Source organism: Mandrillus leucophaeus, unplaced genomic scaffold (genome assembly GCF_000951045.1).
Source record: "Mandrillus leucophaeus isolate KB7577 unplaced genomic scaffold, Mleu.le_1.0 Scaffold75, whole genome shotgun sequence".
Taxonomy (NCBI): domain Eukaryota; kingdom Metazoa; phylum Chordata; class Mammalia; order Primates; family Cercopithecidae; genus Mandrillus; species Mandrillus leucophaeus.
The window spans coordinates 6,856,805-6,880,902 of record NW_012108141.1 but is presented as its reverse complement, the minus strand read 5'-3'; the positions used below and the strand labels follow the sequence as shown (position 1 = coordinate 6,880,902).

The 24,098-nt window shown below is 33.2% G+C and overlaps 1 protein-coding gene across 2 annotated transcripts in view; it reads right to left on the bottom strand.

Moving 5' to 3' along the window:
* The window catches only part of LOC105529148 (chromosome unknown open reading frame, human C4orf22), a 670,589-nt gene that overhangs the window by 416,414 nt on the left and 230,077 nt on the right, over positions 1–24,098 (bottom strand). For both annotated transcript variants that reach the window (XM_011966234.1, XM_011966235.1), the window contains exon 3: positions 5,957–6,047. In XM_011966234.1, the coding sequence (XP_011821624.1) occupies positions 5,957–6,047 (91 nt within the window). The remainder of the gene's footprint in view (positions 1–5,956; positions 6,048–24,098) is intronic.

The window sequence follows — 24,098 nt, the reverse complement described above, 5'->3', positions numbered from 1 at the left end:
AGGCCCAGCAAGAGGGTAACTTGAGCCCAGGTGTTCACGACTAGCCTGGGCAACATAGGGAAACCCTGTCTCTACAAATAACTCTAAAAAATAGCTGGGTGTGGCAACACATGCCAGTAGTTTCAGCTTTTCAGGACGCTGAGGTGGGAGGATACTTGAGCCCAGGAAATCTTGGCTGCAGTGAGCCATGATGGTACCACTGCGCTCCAACCTGGGCAACAGAGCAAAGCGCTGTCTCAGAAAAGAAAAAAAAAAAAAAAATACACCTACCAAGTTTTAGGCTTAGATGTACTTTACACATTATATAATTTTATTCTATAAATATCTCAGCAGTGTGAAAATTATTATCCCCATACTTTGGGTGGGGAAACTCAGGCTGTGTTGAGTTGAGAAATGTGTCTTTAGCTTGTGATAAGTAGAAAATTCAAGATTCAAACGCAGATAAGATGACTCCATAACCTTCACTCTGTCCTGCACTTCTCACTGCTTCTGTATCAAATTTTTATCCAGGAAATAAGGAAATTAAAGATCTATCCAGCTATACTTTTTCTAGTGAAATAAACGTTGATATACATTCTCCCCCAAATGTTGATGTAATTTATTTAAAAGAGTGTAAGATTGTGTGAGTCATATAATTTCCATAAGGGTTTATTAGTAGACAAGCATGAATTATATTAAAAAATAAATAAACATCTGTATAATACCTTCATTTTCTTGAAAGGGAACATTTTATAAAAGTTGGAAAATAGCAAGGAGGGAAAAGATCATGTCAGCACAATGTTATTGGTCATATACAACACAATCTTATGTTTCATAGAGATTTCAACACAGGAAATGGGTATATTAGGAACCACCTAATTCATAAGTTTTCCTGACCCAGGTACAGTGGTTTCTTTGAATGACTCTAAAGGAAAAGCTGTAGGGAATGTTTTTTTACTAGCTTCAATAATGCATATTTCAAAGCCAAAACTAGTCACCCATTTGACTGTTTACAGAGTCAACATTCAGTGGGAAAATAAGTGTCAACGGGTCTCACTTTTCCCACCCAGAACAGCATGTGACATGTGACCTCTCATTATTATCTTCATGAGTCTTTAATTAGAAAGGAAATGTTTTATTTTTACTTTTTTCACTCAACAAATCAGGGATTCTTAGTTTGCTACTATCTGAAAAATAATTATCTCCTCCCCTAGCTGCTTGTTCACTAGAAAGAGTTACATAATCCTATTACATTAGAAGCACTATAGGGAGGACCCATCTCCCAAACATCCTTGTTTTTGACAAATGGTAAAGTGGTTTGGACAGAGTATAAGTTAAAATGGAGAGGGGTTCCTACAACACTAAAAAATATTCTGATGGCTATAATATCTTATGATGACCAGCAATCTTTGCATCTCTAATAAAATCTATAAGCAACTGATTGTCTCAAAGAACTGTTTCAACTATCTTTTCTAAAGAGAAATTCAAATCTAATCAATGTTTTCCTTAAAGACTATGAGCAAAAGTATTGCATATTTTCTCTATCTATTTTATTCACAATTATAGCTTTAGCAGTTATAACACTCCTTTATTATAAAATTTATTATATATTAAATAGTTGTATCATACAGTGTGACAAATGTTTAATCTATATTTTCAATAATCAATATTAAGATGAAGGTACTCTTTTAATTCCCACATTACAGAGAAGGAAATTGTGGCTTAGAAAATACAGTAATGTCCTTTGCAATCCATAATACTTGGTAGGCAGTGAGTCTGGAACTTCAGTCTAGTTACTGTCTACCTCAAAATTCTGTTTTATAATCACTGAACTATACTAAATCCTCTAAAGCCAGGATTATACTTCTTTCCATTATTAAAATTATTATCAGCTGCTCACTCTCCACTGAATCTCACAAATCACCATTTCTTACATAAAAACAAGCACATGGTTTGCAGATTTTATCTCCTAAGTAATCACTCAATCTATCTTTCTCTTCCCATTCATTTTGTCATTTATTTATCTCAGCCTTCTATTATGTATTGCCTGAACTGTTACAATGGCCTCTCAGTTGACCTCCCTGTCTTATATCTCATTCCCCATCTCTATGGAGACACACTTATCCCCATATACTGCTGCCGGTGTACTCTTAAATTGCATGTCTGATCACATTAACCATTTGTATACATTCTTTTAAGGACATTCATCACCTTCATCTCAGTAACACTGTCCTTGCTACTGAGCACAGTAACAGAGCCCTTAGACCTGTCTGTTACCAATCTCTTTGGCTTCATTGCCTTCTCTCCCACATTGATTTGAGGGTTCGTGACCAAATGGATGTGAGATCTGATAAGTGGAAAAGGAAAAACAAATAACTTACTAATAGAGTAAATGTTGAGCATTTGAGGGATAGCAATATGGAGGTAAACTTTGGAGTAGAATTCAGATCTTTTTCTCCAGCTTCTTAATATCTGCACATATTCTTTTGTCAAAAACAACTCAAATTCAGTATGTTCAAAATCAACCACATGATCTCTGTCCCCCATTTCTGATCTTTTAGTGCACTACATCTCAGAGTGGCAGCACCATCTATCTATCTCCAAAGACCACCCCCTTTCTTTCTACCCCTTCCTTAACTATATCTTATCACAGCATCCTGCCACGTTTGCCTTCTAAATAGCTCTCAAATCATTTCTCTTCTTTTCATCTGATTTTGCAATGCATCTGCTGGCATCTGCTTTATCCTTTCTGAAATTTATTCCCTATACTAAAGGCACACTGATGTTTTCTGTCTGAAAATCTGATTATATCATCCTCTATCCACTTACACATGATCAGAGCTTTTTGTGTTTTTCCTCCATAGCACCTGTCACATTGCAGTTTTGCTTTTATTTCTATACAAATAACGATTATTTGATTATTCATTTCCTGCCCCAAACAACTGTAAGCTCCATAAGCACTTGCCACCCATTGTATCCCAAGTAGTTAGTACGATGCCTCATATAGAGCCATTTATCACTATTTGTTTAATGACTAACTGAAAAAACATAATTAATAGATAGACAAAAAAGATCTAGGTTTCTGTTTTTTTGTAGCAAGAAACATAGTCAGTGAACTCATGGGTTTTGATGGTTCACTAAGGGAAAATGTGTATAGTAGAAGCGATACAGGTCAACTGGAGATATAAGATGATCAGCCCAAGAAAGAGATTGAGTTAAAAAGTCAGAAGAAAGTAGAAAAACTGTAAGATAACTGCATCATAGACACCAAGAAAGGAAATAAAACAAATTGATCTGCTATGCAAATACCTCAGAGTAGTCTTGAAAGAAATTGGAAATTATTGTCTCAAAATAATCCATTTTACCTCTCCAATTTCTAACTAGTTTTTTCTTCAGTTACCACATCTTGACCTCTAAGATGTTCCTTAGTCTCTAACATATACATGAAATGCTCTCAAGATGTACATCTTCATTAAAGCATCCTGTGTAATTCAACCATTCCTATTGCAACATATCTGGAGATTAAATTATGTCCTAGTTTCAGCCTCATTTAAATATTTAATTTCTATAAATTTTCCACTGATATTTCTGAGAAAATGCATTTGTAATAGCTCGTATATTTATTTGATGAGTTCAGGTCTCTGAATTTTTTACATCTGTTTGAATTACTGTCATTTGTCTCTAATGTGAGTTGTTGGCTATTCTAAAACAGACCAGTACAATGTGCTGTGCCAAGCACTTATCATAAGCATACACTTTATAAATGCTTCACTGTGGTAGTAGTGTTAAAAACTTCATAGCATGAGCAATCAGAAAGCTACACTTGCTTGGGAAACAATAGATCTGCATACAATTGAGAAATAAATAATAAAATTATTCATTTTAGTCTTTTAAGAATTTTTAAACCTAAAATACATGAGGCGTGAGGTAGAAACATTTTCATACATGAACGGCTCATATTTAAAATAAAGCTAAAGAGCTATATTACTAGGGAAAAACATTCATTGTCCCTGTCATTTGAAGCACTGTACAACAAATAAAAATATTTTTAAAATATTTTTGTACATAAATTGCACATAAATTTCAATGTTTTGTCTAAACATGATGGAAGAGCGTATTAATTTAAATATTAATATTATATTTTCTATAGTATTCATCTAGAGCTGAATTTAATTATTCCACTTTTATCTTGTCTTACTTTCTATCTCCACTCTGTAAAATATAAACCCGCTAAGGTCATGAACTCTGCAGCATCTCAGGCTCCCAATGCCTAGAACCATTCCAACCTTGTGCAAATGCACAAGAAATATGTTTTGGGTGACTGGAAAATGAATGGAAGTTAAGCAAGAACATATATAGGTATATCATTTAGAAGTCTGTTTTAATGTTTTAATTTCTTTAAGATATAATAATGGCTTGAATCAAGGTAAACGATACTTAGGATGATTAAAGTAAATTGATTTGACTTATACTTAAGAGAACGTGGTAGGTAGTTTATTCAACATGGGTGAGAGAAAGAGTCTGTAACTGACATGCTTCTGATCTGAGTAAGTTGGTGGTTAGTGCTGTAATTCGTCATCAAAGGAGATAACAATGGAAGAACAAGATAAAGAAGATGTGTTTGAAAAGAAGCATATCGTTGTGGTTCAAATCACAGACTCTGGGTCTCTAAAGCTGTCTGTGCTTGCTGGTCCTACTATTTAATCGTGGACCATTTTTTTCAACCTTATGGAATTTGTTTTCTACCTTTACTGTGGGTGGAATTTGTTCTTGACAAATTAAAAAAATAATAATAATCTACAGGCAAACACAATGGATGGTTTTTCAGTCCTTATCTTGTTTGACCACTGATAATCATTTGTTCCTTCTTGGACGTCCTTAACAGGTTCTTTGACACCACTTTCTCCTGCCTTTCCTCAAACCTCTCTAGCTGCTGTACTAACAGTCAGATAAATTCCAGACTTTTCTGTTGTGATTACTAAGGCTGTCCAAAGTCTAGTCTCTGCCCATGTTTCCATCCCCACCCTTTTAAAACCTCTGTCAGCCTACTTCCTACAAGAAATGTTCCCTTATTTTAAGTCGAGGCTAATTCTATTCTATTAACTAAACATGGTATGATTTTTTCTCTCTCTGAAGTACATTGAGGGTTTTGCCTGCATGTGATATTTTCAGTGGATCTGAGAGTGAGAAAAACTCCAACTTTTTTTTGAGAAAGTATTGGTAGAATAGATGTCCTTATATACATATTGTTCTGTTGCTCTAAATATTTTTTATCACAGTATTTCTGATTATTTTTCTGTAAGTCAGTCACTTACTACACTTTTAGCATGAATATTTGCCTTTTCTATTAAATTTTATTTGGAATATGTTAAGACTTACACAGACTGTTATCACAAATATCATATTAATAAAGCATGAAAGTAAATCTTTATTCCAAATAATATTTGCATACTCTACATATTTGATATAGCACACATTTTAATAAAGTAAAAGTATATTCTCCTTGGATCATTCAAAATAATAATGATAACACATATTCTTCTATTATATGATTTCTATCACATCTTCCAAGGTAGGACTAGAAGGCAGACTATGGTACTATATTCTAGGAGTCATGTAAAATCAGGGGACAAAACTTGGGGTCAGTTGGTGATGCAACTTGAGAGAGTGTAAAAAGGTTAAGTTTAAAAGAAGCTGGAGGCTTTACGTAAGTTAAAGAACCATTCTGCCATGCAAAGGCATTTTCTTTGCAATAAATGTTTAGAATCCTTTTTCTTTTTAACCATTTGGCTACTTCTAGAGATGTAAATGAGAATTTTTGACTTTTTACATTTATTCCTATAATATATAATTAATAAAGAGGAACCATATTTTACATCTTACAAATTACTTTAAGAAAGATATTTAATGTTATATTTTTAACGTTAATTGTGCCTTTAGGGTATACATTTTAAGCTATTAGGTGAAATGTACTTACACTCAGTTTTCCATTGCGATTGTCTTCTTCTCTCATTGCCAGGGCCATCAGAAAATTATCTTGTAGGTCTTTACCAGCACTTGTTAGTGTCCTGTAAAAAGCAGATCTTCAGTTGTAATATATTAGATAACAAATATGTTTCCAACACTCTGGAACCAACAATAATGCTTCTTTATTCCAAGTGACAACTTCCTTGCAACATGAAAACCATATAAATAAAATCATTATGATCTGCTAGATTCATCAATTTAATTTTATACAGTAATAGAGTCTTTATTTATAAATAGTTGAAATCAAGCCTTTAAATAATATATCCATATCAAGATTCACGGCAGATATTATTTCATTTACATGCCCATTTTGTTCTTTTTTTAATATATCATGAAAAGTCAACATGCTTGTACTGCTCACTTCCCATACAAATTTTAAATTGCCTATAATTTTAGTACAGTTTATTTATTAATTTGGGGAAATGAAACTACTAGACACCTATGCTAATATAGTTACTGGAGTAGAGCATTAATTTTAGCTCTATGAGTAGAAACAATCAAGGGAGGAAAGGAAACTAGGTTGACTTATCTTTGTTAGATGAAGGGAAGCATCAAGAATTCAAAAAATAACATTCTCTGGAAGTATATTTTAAAAGAAATGTATCACAAAGATCTCAATCAAACAAAACTGAACCACATAATAGTGAGTTCAAGAGTGATTTGTGAAATAATCATCTTTTCTTTATACAGCAATTTCCTACATATTCCACAAACTTTTTCATCATGTGTCTGCTATGTACCAGGAACTGTATCAGGGCACAATCATGCACAAGACATAGTTCCTGCTCTCAAGTTGCCTATAGTCTCATAGAGGTAAACAGATACATAAACATAATGTCATACCATGTGATAACTGGAATAATAGAGATATAGACCAAGTATCAGAGGAGTTCATAAAACAAGTGTCTTACTCAATGAAAAGTCACTTAATCTCAAAATTAAAACCAATTACTCTTGAACTTAACGTTAAAACTTGACGTAGTGTATACTAACCAGTTTGTGGGGTGGAAGGAGAGCGTTATCAGTAACTACAAAGGAATAAAGAAATACAAATGTAAAATTGCAAGGCAATTGGGTAATGGTAAAACAGAGTAAACACAGGAAGTGAGGGAGAAACCAGTTAATATTAATAGCAGTTAACATTTTAATAAACATATTGTTATAAATATTTAGTAAGTCCAGATAGTAGAGTCTGGTCTTACAACTCATTCTCACAATCGCTTTCAGGGAAGGCTTGTGTGCTACTTAAGGAGGTTGGACCTTGTCATTGTACCAGAAAGTGTTGAACCAAAATGGTCTAATGCAAGGAAATCAGATAATCAAATCTGTGTTTTAGAAACAGTATTCAGCAACTTTGAAAAAGGTAACATGGAGGAGAGCAACACTGCAGGGATTAGTTAAGGGACTATCACAAACCTTTAGAAAGAGATGATGAATATCTGATTTAAAGAAGTGATGGTAAGGATAGGAAGGAAAGGATAGATTTGGGAAATATTTAAGAGAGAAAATACACCTAGTGATTGTTTTTTGCGAAGAGTTAAGGAGCAATTACTACTAGGTTAAATCATTGCAACCTACTGTTTATGTTATTGATCTAGAAATGTAGCTCCTTAAATTGATCATAACTTATCTGCTTTTGCTTTTCTAGCTTTATGTTCCTCAGCTTGTCATATATATATATATAAAATATCTATATTACATATATAATATAGATATAAAATATATATCACTTAATAATAAAAAACCTAAATTTACATGCAAAATAATTACTAATTAGCACGAAAGGAGATAATCAGATATTTGAGAATTTCTTTAATGCACTGTTCTGTCCAAAAGTGAGTGTTCCATATTACGATATATACTATGTATTACTTTGATATTAAATGTCTCAAACAGAAAAGTAATTTTATCAGTTGCTTGTTTAGAAAAATCTACATGTTTTCTACTGCTATTCTACTACTACTGCTATTTCTACTACTACTAATATTCACTTATTCAGCGTCTACCTAATTTCCTGCTTATGGTCTGTTTTAAAAACCACAGTTTGTTGGAAATTCTCTGTGAAATTTGAACAGAGAATTCATTTTACAAGTACATAAATCAACAGTGGTTAGGTTATACTATAGTAACCAATAGCCCAAATCTCAGTGGTTTACAGTTGCAAGAGATTACTTCTCAATAATAATATGCATAAATAGCAGGTTTACTGTGGCTCTTCATCTTGGGGGACTGAGACACTGATGAAACATCTTCTATCTGAACCATCTTCGGTTATTGTGCAGAGGAGAGAACAGAGCCACACAATGTCTCTTAAAGCTTCTGCTTAAAAGTAACATATATAACTTCTACTCATATTTTCTTGGCCAAAGCAAGTGCTATGCCCAACCTTGAAATCAATGGTGTGAGAAAATACAATCCTTTCCAGGGATTTGTAGTAAATATTTGTGAACAGTAGCTCAGACACTCATGGCTTCCTATAGCATAACCAACAAAGGTTGAGATTAAATTGCTCAGAAAATAAGAGCAGTAAAGAAAACAATTCCTGAGCAAATCTTGATAGTACAGAAGATTTGTTAACTTGGTTCACTGTAGTGTAACCGAGTAAATGCTCTTTTGAGAATTAAAATCACTAATTCTAGCTTCAAAACCGAACCTTCCCCTACATACCCACAGAGCATCCTAAAAATTACAGCTAAAGCAAGGAAAAATTAATAGATTTCGTCTTCTGTGATAGTTGTAGACATCTATTGCTTTTGCCTCCTAATATTGTTTCTCCCTTTTTACTGTCAACACAAGCCTAACTTTTACTTGGGCAACAGTCTTTTCTACGCTCTTGGTCTTCGTAGAATCAAGGTATCCACTTACTTACAACTCTAACCTCCCAAACCTCAGCTAATGAATACACTTCAAGGTTTGCCAATGTCATTTCACCTCATGAGGATGTAAATCTTTAACAGAGACACAAGAATGAAAGACAGCTGGATTTATAGTGGCTACCCTTACTTCCTACTACACAGTCTTCTTCAACTTTGTCTTTGAATCTATGATAATCAGTGCTCTTCCAATTCCCTTTTTGATTTTGTTCATTAGAATTGGTTTCTATTGCTCACAATAAAAACCTGTAATTGATACAATGGCTATAGTTAGGGTACTACAGAATTCCTAAGAGTTTCCACAAAATATGTCTACTTTCTACTCCTGCTACCTTCCCAAGCATACCTTATTTTGCTGCAAATTTTTAGAACCTTACAGATAAAGTCCAATTTGATCATCAACCCTGATCCCACAGCACAAAAGGTAATGATCACTATCAGTTTTGCCTGTAGCCTTCAAGGTTTTCTAAATTATATATAGATATATGTCTATAATATATCTATATATTTATGTATGCAGAAAAATATATATAGTATCATGTGGTCAGTTGTTCATTTTATTACATATTTTGCAACTTGCTGTTTTATTGCTATTGTTATAACTATTCCTTGAAGTGGATGTTTATGAAAGTTCCAAGGAAAATCAAAATTATCCCTGATATATCAGATATAAAATGCCAGAAGAATAGATTTTTAGGCATCATTCACTAGTAAGGATGGGACTCCTAATATTTTGCTAAGCGTGACTCTCTTGATAATGGCCAAGGTTTTCAGCAGATATCTGGGCTGGACAAGAAAATAAAGTAATAGACAATAGAATTTTTACCGTCCCTGGACACTTACTATGGCAGACACTGTTCCCCCTTCTTCCATAACAATGAAAGCCCCAGTTTTCACTTGGGCATGTAGCAGCCTGGAATAAAGACCACATTTCTTAGTCTCTTTGCAGCTAATTATGTTCATGTCACTAACTTTTGCACATTAAGAGTCAAGTGAAAATGATTTGTGACTTCTAAGAGTATACTTAAAGTAGGGAGGGGTACTTTTTTTCTTGTAGCTAGAATGCAATATAATGACTGAAACTCCAACTGCCATCTTGGCCATAAGTTGGAGGCCACTATTATGGAGAAACAAAGAGGGGCAGGGTCCCTGATATTTTAGAATACCCACATAGCCTTGAGTAACACCAGCTGGAGTGTGTGAATATGAGACTGAAAAGAATTTATATTTGGTTTCAGCCACTGTTATTCTGGGGTTTTCTGTCACTTTTTTACCCACTTAATCCAAAAAGATACTTGACTGTTTGAAATTTGTTCACTTTCTGAAAAAAGATGCTCTTGTGTGATTGGCTTGGTGATCAAATTGGAATTTAACCTTAGGTGAAATATTCTAAGAATTTCCCAGGAGACTGTATTACTTACATAACTAAAATGATTTTTCTAAGACAGTCATAGGTTAAGTCTATCAAATAATAGCACAAGATAATAAAAATTAAACTAAAATATGAGATGGAATATCAACCTTTAATTCCTACTCACTTATCAACTGATTAGTCCAAACAACCACATTTTTCTGAACCTGGATTTCATGATGTGCTAAATAATATCTAGGCTCAATAGCAGAGGTAAAACTTGCGGTCTAAAGCAATCATATTGTATCATTAACCACCAATCATCATTAATATATAATTAATCCAAGCAAATGACTATTATTCTGACAATATCCTAAGTTCATACTGTTCTTCTTTTATTATTATGCAAGTCTCACATACATAGACTTACATCATTTCTTATAAACTCAATGAGGAAGATAGAAGTATTATATAAATTTGGAACAGAGGAGATAAGGATCTTTGGCTCCAAAGCTATCTGAAGCAGAGAAAAAAATGTTATATAATAATCATTCTTATATTATGCTACAGCTGAGAACCTGAAACTTCTTAGCAAGAGGAAATATTGGAAAAGAATGAAAGTTAATGCAGAGTGTGAGGTAAGGAATTCTTAAATCTTTAACATGGTTAAACTAGGTTTATTTAACAGCCAGTGACCTGAGAAACCTTGCTTATATAAATATTACAAAAGCAGTAACTTCCTCAAGAAGTGAAGTAGGTCTGTTTCAAAATCTTAGCGTTATAAGTTCTACAAAGGCAAATACTCCATCTTTATTGTTCATACTCCACTGCACTTTCAAAATGTGGTAAAAGTTACATGGGTGAGTTAAATTTTACCAACCATGTTTAATCAATAGCTAAAGCTATTTATATAATCCTACTTGAATGACTATAAACATATTATTAATCTTCAACAATTAGGTTACTGGTTTTATGATTTAAGTGTGTTGTTTATATATCATTATCACATAAACTGACATTATTAACTTAACACTCAAAATGAATGAATAACAAAAGGAAAAAATCGGAAAACCGTTAAAGTAGAAACTTATTTTCAAGAGTTACTTTTTAAGAGTTTATTTTTTAAATAAGTTCTTTCACTACATATTTGTGATATCAATTATTTTTCAGATTTTTAATGTATAACTGGAAGTGTTCTAACAAACAAAGTTTGATGTTTTCTAGGCCAGGCATGGTGGCTCATGCCTGTAATCCCAGCATTTTGGGAGGCTGAGGCATGCGGATCACAAGGTCAAGAGATGGAGACCATCCTGGCCAACATGCTGAAATCCTGCTCTACTAAAAATACAAAAATTAGCTGGGCATGGTGGCGCACACCTATAGTCCCAGCTACTCTGGAGGCTGAGGCAGGAGAATCACTTGAACCTGGGAGGCAGAGGTTGCCGTGAACCAAGATCATGCCACTGCACTCCAGCCTGGCAACAGAGCAAGACTCCATCTCAAAAAAAAAAAAAAAAATGATGTTTTCTAATAAGCAGTTTCTTAAAAATTCCTAATTCAAATCTGAGATTAAATCTATTCTAACAGCAATACTTTTTAGCTATTGGGCACTGCCTTTGTACTAGTCCCTATGCTAGACATTTTGCAAACAATTTTAATTATTTTTAAATAAAATCTAATGGGAATTATATTTATAACTTCACTATAATCAGCTGGTATTCAGTTTTATTCTAGATTCACTAATTCGCAGGTTTTATTTCACTATAATGAAACGTCACAATATATCAAAGCAGCATATCATAAACACTACATCATAATATTTTTACATTGTGAAACCAGTGAGAATTCACTGGGGAGAAGGAACATAAATTAGTAGGAGTATAGGAGAGTAGGAGGAGTGAGGTATGCAGACTTTATCTGGGCCTTCCCCTGGGAGTAATCAGAGTAGGCTGGTCTTGCAGTCTCCAGGGAAAGCTAATCAGGTATTATCATCACTCCAGTCTAGACTGAAGTTCTCATCAACTGCCCTGTTCAAAGGTAGATTTAATATTTTAAGCCAGAGAACTCCAATCTAGCCTATATTTCACATTTAGATAATTTACATTCAACTCCTTCACACTTGTTTGAATATATAATGCAACCTCTCTGTGCCTTAGTTCCTTACAATGTGTTGTATACTTAGTTTGGAAAAAATTAATGAAGAGCAAAGTGAAAAACAGTAGTTGAGTAAAAGTGTATTATACAAAATCTATAATGTTATATTCTTAAAAAACAAACAAACATATCTATGAAAACATAGTTTACAGAAACAGTTATATTTCCCATGGATAAATTTACTGACAGAACTATTTGTATATATTTATATTTGTATGATCCCAAATAATTTAAATTCTAATTTTTAGAGGCCAAAATGGAAAATTATTTGCAAACTTGATGAGAAAATATAATTTTATTTACCATAATATATAAGCTCATTTGAGAGTTAAATATGGAAGAGATGTTTTTACTGTATTTTGATATGGGGCACCTATTGCTCTATCAGAGATGATATTTTTGTACATTTCCCAGAAACCATGACATTTTTCTGTTTTGTCCTTTACATAAATAAGGAGAAAATAATTCTACCTTTTCACAGATAAAAGTATTTATAATTCTTGAATGACCAGTGAGTCAACGAAGAAAAGAAAGAGATTTAAAAATAGCTTCAAACAAATGACAAGGGAAACACAACATACCAAAGCCTATGAGATTCAGCAAAAGCAGTACTGAAAAGGCTTCTAGCTATAAGCACCTACATCAAAAGAACAGAAAAATTTAAAATAAACAATCTAATGATGCATCTTTAAAAACTATAAAAGCAAGAACAAAACAAACCTAAAATAAAAAAAGAGAGAGAGAGAGAAGACCCAAATAAATAAAATCAGAGTGAAAAAGAGGACATTAGCTGGGCATGGTGGCTCCTGCCTGTAGTCCCAGCTATCTGGGAGGATGAGGTGGGAAGATCACACGAGCCTGAGAAGTTGAAGTTGCAGTGAGGTGTTATTGTGCCACTGCATCCCAGTCTGAGAGACAGAGTGAGATATGTTCTCAAAAAACAAACAAAAAAAACATTTAGTAAATGTGAAAAAGGAGACATTATAACTGATACTGCAGAAATTCAAAGGATTATTAGAGGCTCCTGTGAGCAACTATGCCAATAAATTGGAAAACCCACAAGAAATGAATAAATGTATAGATATGTATAATCTACCAAAATTGAACCATGAAGAAAACCAAAACATAAACAGACCAATAATTAGTAATAAAATTAAAGTTGAAATTAAAAGTCTTCCAACAAATGAAAGTCTGGGACCCAATGGCTTTACTGCTAAGTTTTATCACACATTTAAAGAACAACTAATACCAATCCTACTCAAACTATTCTGAAAAACAGAAAAGGATAGAGTAATTCCAAACTCATTCTACAAGGCCAGTATTACTTTGATACCAAAACTGCACAAAGATACATCAAAAAGAGAAAACTACAGGCCAATATCCCTGATGAACATTGATGCAAAAATCCCCAGCAAAATAAAAACATATTAAAAGATTATATATCATGACCAAGTGAAACTTATCCCAGGGAGTCAAGGAGCATTTAGCATATGAAAATCAATCAATGTGACACATCATATCAACATAACAAAGGACCAAAACTATATGATCATTGCAATTGATGCTGAGAAATTATTTAATAAATTTTAACATCCTTTCATGATAAAAACCCTCAAAAACTGTGGAAAGAAGGAACATAACCCCCAGACAATAAAAGCCAAATATGACAGACCCACAGCTAGTATCATACTTAATGGAGAAATCTTGAAGGTCTTTCCTCTAAGATTTGCAATAAGACAAGGATGCCCACTTTCTTCACTGTATTCAACATAGCACTGGAAGTCCTAGCTAGAGCAATCAGAAAAGAAAAAGAAATAAGGGTCATCCAACTAGAAAGGTGCAAAGGAAGAAGTCAAATTATCCTTGTTTGCAGATGAGGTGATCTTACATTTGGAAAGACCTAAAGACTCCACTGAAAAACGATTAGAACTGATAAACAAATTGAGTAAAGTTGCAGGATACAAAATTAATATAGATAAATCAGTAGCATTTCCATATATCAAAAGTGAATAATCTGAAAAAGAAATAAAAAATTAATTCCATTTACAATAGCTACATATAAAATTAAATACTTAGGAATTAACCAAATAAGTGAAGGATATCTACAATAAAAACTATAAAATATTGATAAAAGAAATGGAAGGGGACACCAAAAAATGGGACAATATACCAGGTACATGGATTGGAAGAAACAATATTGTTAAAATGTCCACATTACCCCAAGAAATCTGTAGATTCAATGCAATCTCTATAAAAATACCAATGACATTTTTCACAGAAATAGAAAAAACAATCCTAAAACTTATGTGGAACCACAAAAGACCCAGAATAACCACAGTTATCCTAAGTAAAAAGAACACAACTAGATGAATCACATTACCTGACTTCAAATTATACTATGGAGCTGCAGTGACTGAAACAGCATGGTACTGGGATAAAAACAGATACATAAAGGAACAAAACAGAGAACTGAGAAACAAATTCATATACCACCAGTACACTCATTTTTTATAAAGGTGTAAAGAATATATATTAGGGAAATGAGTTTTCAATAAATGGAGCCAGAAAAACTGAATATCCATATGCAGAAGAATGAAACTAGGCCCCTATCTCTCACCATATACAAAAATCAAAGCAAAGTCAATTCAAGACTTAAATCTAAGGCCTCAAACTGTGAAACTACTACAAGAAAACATTGGAGAAAATCTCTGGGACATTAATCTGGGCAAAGATTTCTTGAACAATATCCCACAAGCACAGGCAACCAAAGTAAAAGGGGAAATACGGAATCACATCAAGTCAAAAAGCTTCTGCACAGCAAAGGAATCAATCAACAGAGTAAAGAGAACCCACAGAATGGGAGAAAACTACCTTTCTGACAAGGGATTAATAACCAGAATATACAAAGAATTCAAACAGTTGTATAGGCTGAAATCTAATAATCCAATCAAAAACTGGGCCAAAGATTTGAAAAGACAAATGACAAATAGGCATACCAAAGGTACTCAACATCATTAATCACTAGAAAAATGCAAATCAAAACTACAATGAGATATCATCTCATTCCAGTTAAAATGGCTTTTATCCAAAAGATAGGCAATAACAAATACTGGTGACGATGTGGAGAAAAGAGAACCCTGATACACCGTTGATAGCACTGTAAATTAGTACAACCACTATGGAGAACAGTTTGTAGGTTCCTCAGAAAACTAAAAATAGAGGTATCATGTGAACCAGCAATCCCACTGCTATGCCTATACCCCAAATAAAGTATATCAGTATATCATGTCTGCACGCCCATGTTTACTGCAGCATTTTTCACAATAGCCAAGATTTGTAAGCAACTTAAGTGTCCTTCAACAGATGAAGAAAATGTAGTACATACACATGTAGAATTAAAAAACTGAGATTGAGCCAGGCATGGTGGTTCAAGCCTGTAATTCCAGCACTTTGGGAGACCCAGGTGGGCAGATAATAAGGTCAGGAGTTTGAGACCAGCCTGGCCAACATGGTGAAATCCCATCTCCGCTAAACATACAAAAAATTAGCCAGGCATGGTGATGCATGCCTGTAATCCCAGCGACTCAGGAGGCTGAGGCAGAGAACTGCTTGAACCTGGGAGGTGGAGGTTGCAGTGAGTTGAGATAGCGCCATTACATTCCAGCCTGGGAGACAGGGTGAGACTCGTCTCAAAAAAAAAAAAAAAAGAGACTGGGATCCAGTCATGTGCAATAACATATATGAAACTGGAGGTAATTTTGTTAAGCAAAATAAGCCAGGCACAGAAAGACAAACTTTGCTTGTTCTCACTTATTTGTGGATGGTAGAAATTAAAACAATTGAATTCATGATGATAGTAGAATGAAGGTTACCAGAGGCTGGGAAGGATAGCTGGGCTGGGGAAATGGGAATGGTTAACAGGTTCAAAAAACCAGAATGAATAAGATGTAGTATTTGATAGCACAACAGGCTGACTACAGTCAACAGTACTTTATTGTACATTTAAAAGAACCAAAATAGTTTAACTGTAATGTTCATTACACAAATAAAGGATAAATGCTTGAGGTGATAATGTTGATGCCCCATTTACTCTGCATGTATCAAAATATCTCATGTACTCCCATAGATATATATACCTACCCTATAGACCCACAAAAATTAAAAAGAAAAAAGAATAAAGGAACATTAAAAATGTTTCATATGCATCTGTAATGCTATTGAATCTTTACATTCCTTCTCTCAATGTATCATTGTGTATTTGCTCTGTATTAGGCAGTTTGGGCTGCTGTAGCAAAATGGCATACACTGAGTGGTGTAAACAACAGAAATTTATTTTATCACAGTTTTGGAGGCTGGAAGTGAGGGATCAGGGTGCCAGCATGGTTGTATTCTGGTACAGGCCCTCTTTCTGGCTTTCAGATTGCTATCCTACCGTATCAAACATGGCAGAGGAAGCAAGAACAAACTCTGGTGTTTCTTCTAATAACAGCACTAACCCCATCATGAGGGCCCCACCCTCATGATGTCATCTAAACCTAGTGACCTCCCAAAGTCTCAGTCTCCAAATACCATGATAGTTGGGGTTAAGATTTCAACATATGAATTTTGAGGAGGGATACAGTTTAGTGCATAACATGCTGTTTCTCATTTTGGAACAAGATGTAATAATTGTCTATAATATATTTTTTTCTACATATACTTTCTTATCACTTCTTTCGTACAACTTGAAACTAATTCAAGTTTTTTTCATCATGTGAGCTAAATTAGAGCATTTTCACCTCCTGAAATATGCAGAATTTAGTTACCAAAGTCAGTTATTTTTTTCTCTCTGGTTCTCTTTAGCAAAGTGGAAACAATTTCAAGCCAGATAACCACAAAGGCCCAAATGAAAAGCACGATGGGAACTTGCTGCAAAAAGCATGGAAAAACTTCCTTATCTTAAATATGAATTTATATTAAAATAATATACTCATAAGATTATTCTGAAATAAGAACAATGACCACAACACTTTAGATAGAAGCCCCGATCACTCTGTTCTGCTCACGACTCCATCTTCCCACCTCCTACACCATGGCTAACTACTTTCTCACTTTCATGATATTTACTCTCACATTTCCTCTATCTCAGTCTCCAAATTTTAGAATCATCACCTCTTTGTTTCACTTAAGTATGTACCCCTAAACAATATGGTGTAATTTTACTTGTTTTTGAACTTTCTATAAATGAAACCACAAAGTACATATTTGTAATATATTGTTTCTTTAGCATTTTCCACATTTCTTTACTATGTTCCACATATGTTGATGTGTGCAGCTGTACCTCATTTTCATTGTATTCTTGTGTATGAATATACAACCATTTGTTTGTCCTTTCTCTTAGTATAGACCTCGGAGTTGTTTCTCCTTTGGGTCTATTATAAATATGCTGCTAGAATTTCCTGTACTTGTGTACATTTCTGAGTATATATTTCTCAAATATCTATGGCTAGCAATAGAAGAGCTGTGTAATAGGACATTTGTAATTTCCAATTTACAAAATAAAGCCACTTGTTTCCAAAATTCTTGATCAAATTTACACTTCACTATGAGAGTGTGTGAGTTTGTTTTGCTTCACATCATTCCCAACATGTAGTAATTTAGAACTTTTTAATATAAGCAATCCAGTGTAAGGTTAAGCAATCTCAGAGTGCTTTTAATTTGCATTTTCCTATTTTTATTGATGTTTTGTCATAGTAATTTCCTCTCATGCAAAATGCTCATTCCAGTTTTTTTTTCCACTTTATTATTGAGTTATTTACATTGTATTGTTTTGTAGAAGTGTTCATATATTCTAGATTTTAGATTTTTATTATATGTTCTGTAAATATATTATTCTATACATACCTGTATTTTTGCTCTTATTGGAGTTTCTGTAATTTATCTAATTCGAATATATACCAATATATCAAAATTATTCATTGTTATAGACTTTTTTCCACTTTAAATCTTTCTCTACCCTGAAGTAATCACTACATTGCCTATGCAATGTTTAAAACTTTAATGAAAAGAACCTTCAATGCCTCTTTTGTCATGTATCAAATATTTATATATATAGATCTGTTTCTAGCTTCTCTATTTTATTCCAGTTTTTATGTATCTTTCTTCATGCCAATATCACACTAGCAAAGACTGAGCATTTATGACAAATTTTGATGTCCAAAAAAGAAATCTTATCCTTTCTTCGTCAAAATGTCTTTGACCTTCTTTGTATCACTATCAAATTTTAAAAATATATTTGTCAACTTCCACTTTTAAAAAGCTCTTGGAATTATTTGAATTTCCAATTTGTAAAGAATGAACATCTTTATGATACTGTAGCTTCCAATCATGAAGCTAAGAATAGTGTGTGTGTCTCACTACTTATTTATGATTTTTAAAGCTTTTTCAATAAAGTTTTATTGCATTTGTTCTTAATAAGTCTTGTACATCTTTTGTTAGATTTATGTCTAACAACAAGATATTAATGTTAATGTGGAAAGCTTTTTCACTTTCTGCTTGTTGATTGTATATAAAATAAAATATAATTTGTATATTACTTTGCATCATGCAATTTTGCTAAACTCTCTCATTATTATTCCATACTAATTTTAATTCCCACCCATCAGTCCTCTTTGACAGGTAGATTTTAATTTCCTCATTAGTCACTTTATCTTTGTTATGAATTACAAACCAAATCTGACACTAAGCTAAAATTTCCCAAAACTTTTTCTTTTGTCTTATGTTATAATAGTAAAAGAAAAAAAGCTAGTTAAAATTAACTAGAATATTTTTAAACAACTTTACATTATAGAATATTTCTAAAGAAATATATTAATACACCCTTCCAATATAAATGATCAATTATACACCATTTTCCTGAACACCCAAGCCAAACTAAAACTATATGGAATCGTCTGAGATTGTATTCCTCAGTGTCCACATCCAATACTCACTTTATCAGTCAGAGTCCCAGTGGAAAACAAATGAAACACTGAAAGGGCTTAAGGGAAGAGAGTATAGTAGAGATATCAACAGGATTCAGAATGTTCACAAGGGGTGATGGAAACACACAAAAATTAGCCACAGTGACAGCGTAGGAAGATCCTCTTACCTTAAAACCTGAGGAGACAAAGAGGGAGTGTTGCTAACAGAGGCTTGGATGGCTGGCTACCTGAGAGGCAGCGTGGTCATCTGTAGAGAACATGGCCACCAATAAAATTGTGGTCCAGTCTCTATCTCCTCCTGCCTTACAATTTACTTACTGAGGATACAGTACACAGATATTATCCTCTGGGGCCAGAACCTTATCTTTTGATTTGCCATCAACCTAACTGCATAGTACACTACAGCCATTGCACAGTTCCCTGTGCCTTTCATAGCCCTCAACCTTCAGTCTAGAAGGTCCTTCTTCCCCCTCTTCTCTAAAAACCTCTATACGAGGCCCAAAAATCATGTGCTCCATAAATCATTTCCTTCATACCATCCTTTCTTCTTTCTCCTCTCCATGCAGGAAGCCAGGAAAACTGAGTACCTTATATTTCAACTTAGTCCGCAGTAAAGACTCAATAAATTTTATTTTAATTGTTACTATAATATATAACATAAATTAATGTAATCTACTATATTCACTACTTTTAAGAGAAAAGTAATGTGATCACCACAACATAGGCTTGGAAGCCTTGACTATCATCTCTCTTTCAACAACTTTTATTTTTGATATTGTCATCGTTTTTCTTTTAGTTTTCTGGAAAGTAAAGAGAAAATTGATTAAATTTACAAAACGTTGATTGTGATTTTTCTAGGGTTAATTTTATACTACTCTAGTATTCACATATTTCAGAGAATAGCAAAGGAAACATGATATATAATTTTGCTATTTTCTAAATCATTAAATTCTAATCATAACTTATTCAATTCTAAGTTTAAATTTTTATGTAGAAGCTTCCATGTGATTGGATTATAAAAAATGTAGACCAATTAGAAGTATACACATATATAAAATAGTTTCAGTATGTTTGTGTAATATTAATTGATCAAAATAACTCACTCATTTTTTCCTTAAAGTTTTGTAACTCATTTTTTTCTAACATTTTAGAAACAAACTTTTATTATTATTTTTTAAAAATTTTACACCAGTCATCTTTTCCTCAAAATTGTTGAGGTTATTTGTTGAATTAGCAGAAAATGAATCTATAATTAAAATAAAAATAATTATTTAAAAGAGAGGCTTTCATTGATTGAATAATAATGCATATTACATTTTAACTGACTAAAATATACATTGTATTAGGATATAATATAAACTTTTAAAATAATATATATTGTTTACATTTCACAGTTGCAAAAATAAATGAAAATTTCAACCATCATTCTAATTAGTTTTAGTTTCCTAGACTTTAAACAACTTTTCGTTTTTATTTAAACAACAAAATCATATGTACTGATATATATATAAAAATACATTAGAATAGCATTTTTAAGTTAAAATTGCATAGAAGGAAAATGGCAACCAGTGAACAATTTCAGGTCCTTTCCTTTGAGCATCAATTCAATGGACAACCCATCTTTAATCTCTGAGAGATTATTTTTTAAAAACCAAGGGAAAAACAGTAGAGCTAAATCTGATATGTGCTTTTTTAGTCTCCTCCCCTTTTTGCGTAAAGTATTCTTAATTGCCTTTTCACTTTTAATTTAACTGAAACAATATTCTTTAGGACCCAGGTCAGTCAGGATTACATTTGGAGAGATTTTTGGTTTAAGAATTTTTACAATACAGTGATTTCCATGGAAATTCCAAGAGGTCATCAATTTATATTTTAATAACTTTCAGAAAAGGAGAAAATCACTTGAGAAATGAAATTAATTTTCATTGGTGAGAAGAAATGAGGGTCAAATTTCCACTAAGCAGGAAAATGACATCACTTTCCCCATCTTTTTTTACGTGAAAGAGTTTTTAATTTATCAAGAGTACAGTAAAGCTATCAGCATCGCTGGGCAAGATTTCGATTGTTAGAGGCACACAGAAGAAAGTCAAGAAATGTTAATATGCACACTAGACAGCGGTTTCTTCTCATTTTCTATTTTGAGGAAGATCCAAGTAGGAGTCTTCAGATCTTCAGAGTCTTACATCAGTCAGACTTTACTTTCTTCAATGAAAACGTTTGCTTTTTTTTTTTTTTTAAAGGAGACAAAATGGGTTGGCTTCTGTGTAAGAAATTGTCTCTGTACTCCTCATTTTTGTACATCTGGCAAGTTTCTCTAGTTAATTCTTAAATATGGTAGGTCAAGATAATCTCACACTTTCAGGGGATAAAGGTGCTTAGAGAGGAAATAGATGTTCTTTGTGTCTGAATGTGTTTGATTTCACTCTGAAAACACATTAAAACTTTACTTTCATTCTCTCCTGGGAGGCAGCTGCATCTTTTATCCTGATTTGGAATGTACTTCCTGACCTTCTGGTTATATTTACACAAGGAAAGCCAATTTAAAAAGTGAAAGCAAGGAAATAACCTCTTGTTTGGTACACCTGCCTCCAGGTCCCTCTCCATCTGTAGGAAGCAGTCATTACTCTGCAGAATGCTGAGGCAGGTCATGAGCAAGTGAGGCTTTAGAAAGCTGAAGGTCCTTATGCTATATATGTCTAGTCTCTGTGTTTTTCTAATTTTTGAAAGATTTTAAATAAATACCTGGAAACTTTGGTAAAATAGGGGCAATGCTTTACCAGAGGAAAGCAGTCAAAGCAAAGCCCATACTGCATTTCTCAGTAACTGTACACAGTGGTAGAGACTGTCATTCTTCAGGAATTGCAGGCTCTTTAGTGTTCAGAGCAGAGCAGTGTACAAATAGGGTATGGATTGTAAGGAAAAAAGAGGCATTTAGATAGGGGAGTTTGGGAAGAAAGATACTTAAAAAAATACTATTAGAAATGCTTGTTGCATGATACCCTCTGTATATGCCCTATATCACTCCTTTGATAAAAGTTGTACTGGGACATAAGTTTGACTCCAAGTGATAGAGAGAAAGAATGAGAAAGTGACAGAGTTGGATGGAAGCATCCTAGACTTCTATGGAAGGTTCAACAAAGCCATACAGGAGTTCTTGAGCCAAAGTCAGCCAATAAAGGGTTATGGATCCCTGAAATGGGTTCACCTTAATACCCTGGCCACACTTAGTCACTGGGGGAAAGCAGCACATAGTAGATGTCATGAGGGTGCAAATGCATCATGGATTTCAAAAAGTGATGAGACCCTGAGTCAGTTACACTCCCTGTATGAGATACACTCACATCTCTACCACAGTCTCCTTTCATTCAAATCAAAAATCCCAAGGTTCAAAAACCCCAACATAATTCATTTGCTTTATCACAAATACAGTTTCAAAATAAAAATTGCCAATATTATTATCAATAACATGCTTATTCAAAACAGTTTAAGGCTTTTTGCGGATCTTTATTTTTTCCTTAGGCTTTATCTCATTATGGATGTATGGTAAAATTACTATGTTTTAAAGTAACTTCAGTTGCAAAAGGTCATTTTTAAATAGGTATGATACCAGCTAGATACACATTTAGGTTCATTTATTTTTCAATGTTTAAGATATTTTAAATTATTCTTTTCAATTATATAAAATATTCACAGAATTCTACAAAGAAATCTACAACTTAAGATTTACAGAAGTTTAGCTTGCATCTCCCACAGTCCTTTCTACCCTTTTATTCCCTTCCTTCTACATAGATCATCATTTAAATAAAAAGAATTAGTCATATTGCTTTTCAACTGTTCATATTGTTTTTAATAAAAGCAAACATTCTATACATGTTTGCCTTGACCTTGCTTTTTCACTTAACATTATATTCAGGGGATTATGCCATAGCAGTAACACACATTTTCACTCCATTTTTAGTTACATAGTACTTGATCGTAGGAATATACCATAGGTTAGTCACTTAGCTGCTGATAGTCATTTGGGATGTTTTTTCTTATTGGCTATGAAAAATACTGCTTGAGCATATTGCTTTGTGTGTAGGTCATTTCATGGTTTTGCCTGCATATGTTTGAAATAAATTCTAGGAGTAAGATTTCTGGTCAAAGACTACATAAATATTTTATTGTGTTCAATATTATAAAATTCCTCTTTAATGCAATTGTGCCATTTTGTAGTCCTGCATACAATTTTAAGAGAACAAGTTTTTACATCCTGATCAACAAATAATATAAAGCTCTTACATTCTTGCTGATCTGATAGGTGAGAAACTGTATCTCAGTATACTTTTCATCTTTATCTTACTGTGAACAAAGAAGAACACATTTTCAGGGATATGCTTGAGTTTTTGCTTTTACCAAATGAGTTTTATAATTAAATTGTCTAGCTTCAAAATACAAAACCCTAAAAACTGACTATTTTACCAGTATTATTTTAAATTTATAAATGTCATAATTTGTGTTTCTAAGGATGGCTACAAAAATATCTCCTATCCCATATATTGTTTTTAAAATTTTTGTGGGTACATAGGGTAGGTATATATATTTATGGAGTGCATGACAATTTTGATACAGGCATACAATGTGAACTAATTACATCATGTGCAATGTGGTATCCATCGCCTCAAGCATTTTTCCTTTGAATTACAAATAATACAATTACACTCTAAGTTATTTTACAAGGTACAATTATTGACAATAGTCACCCTATTGTGC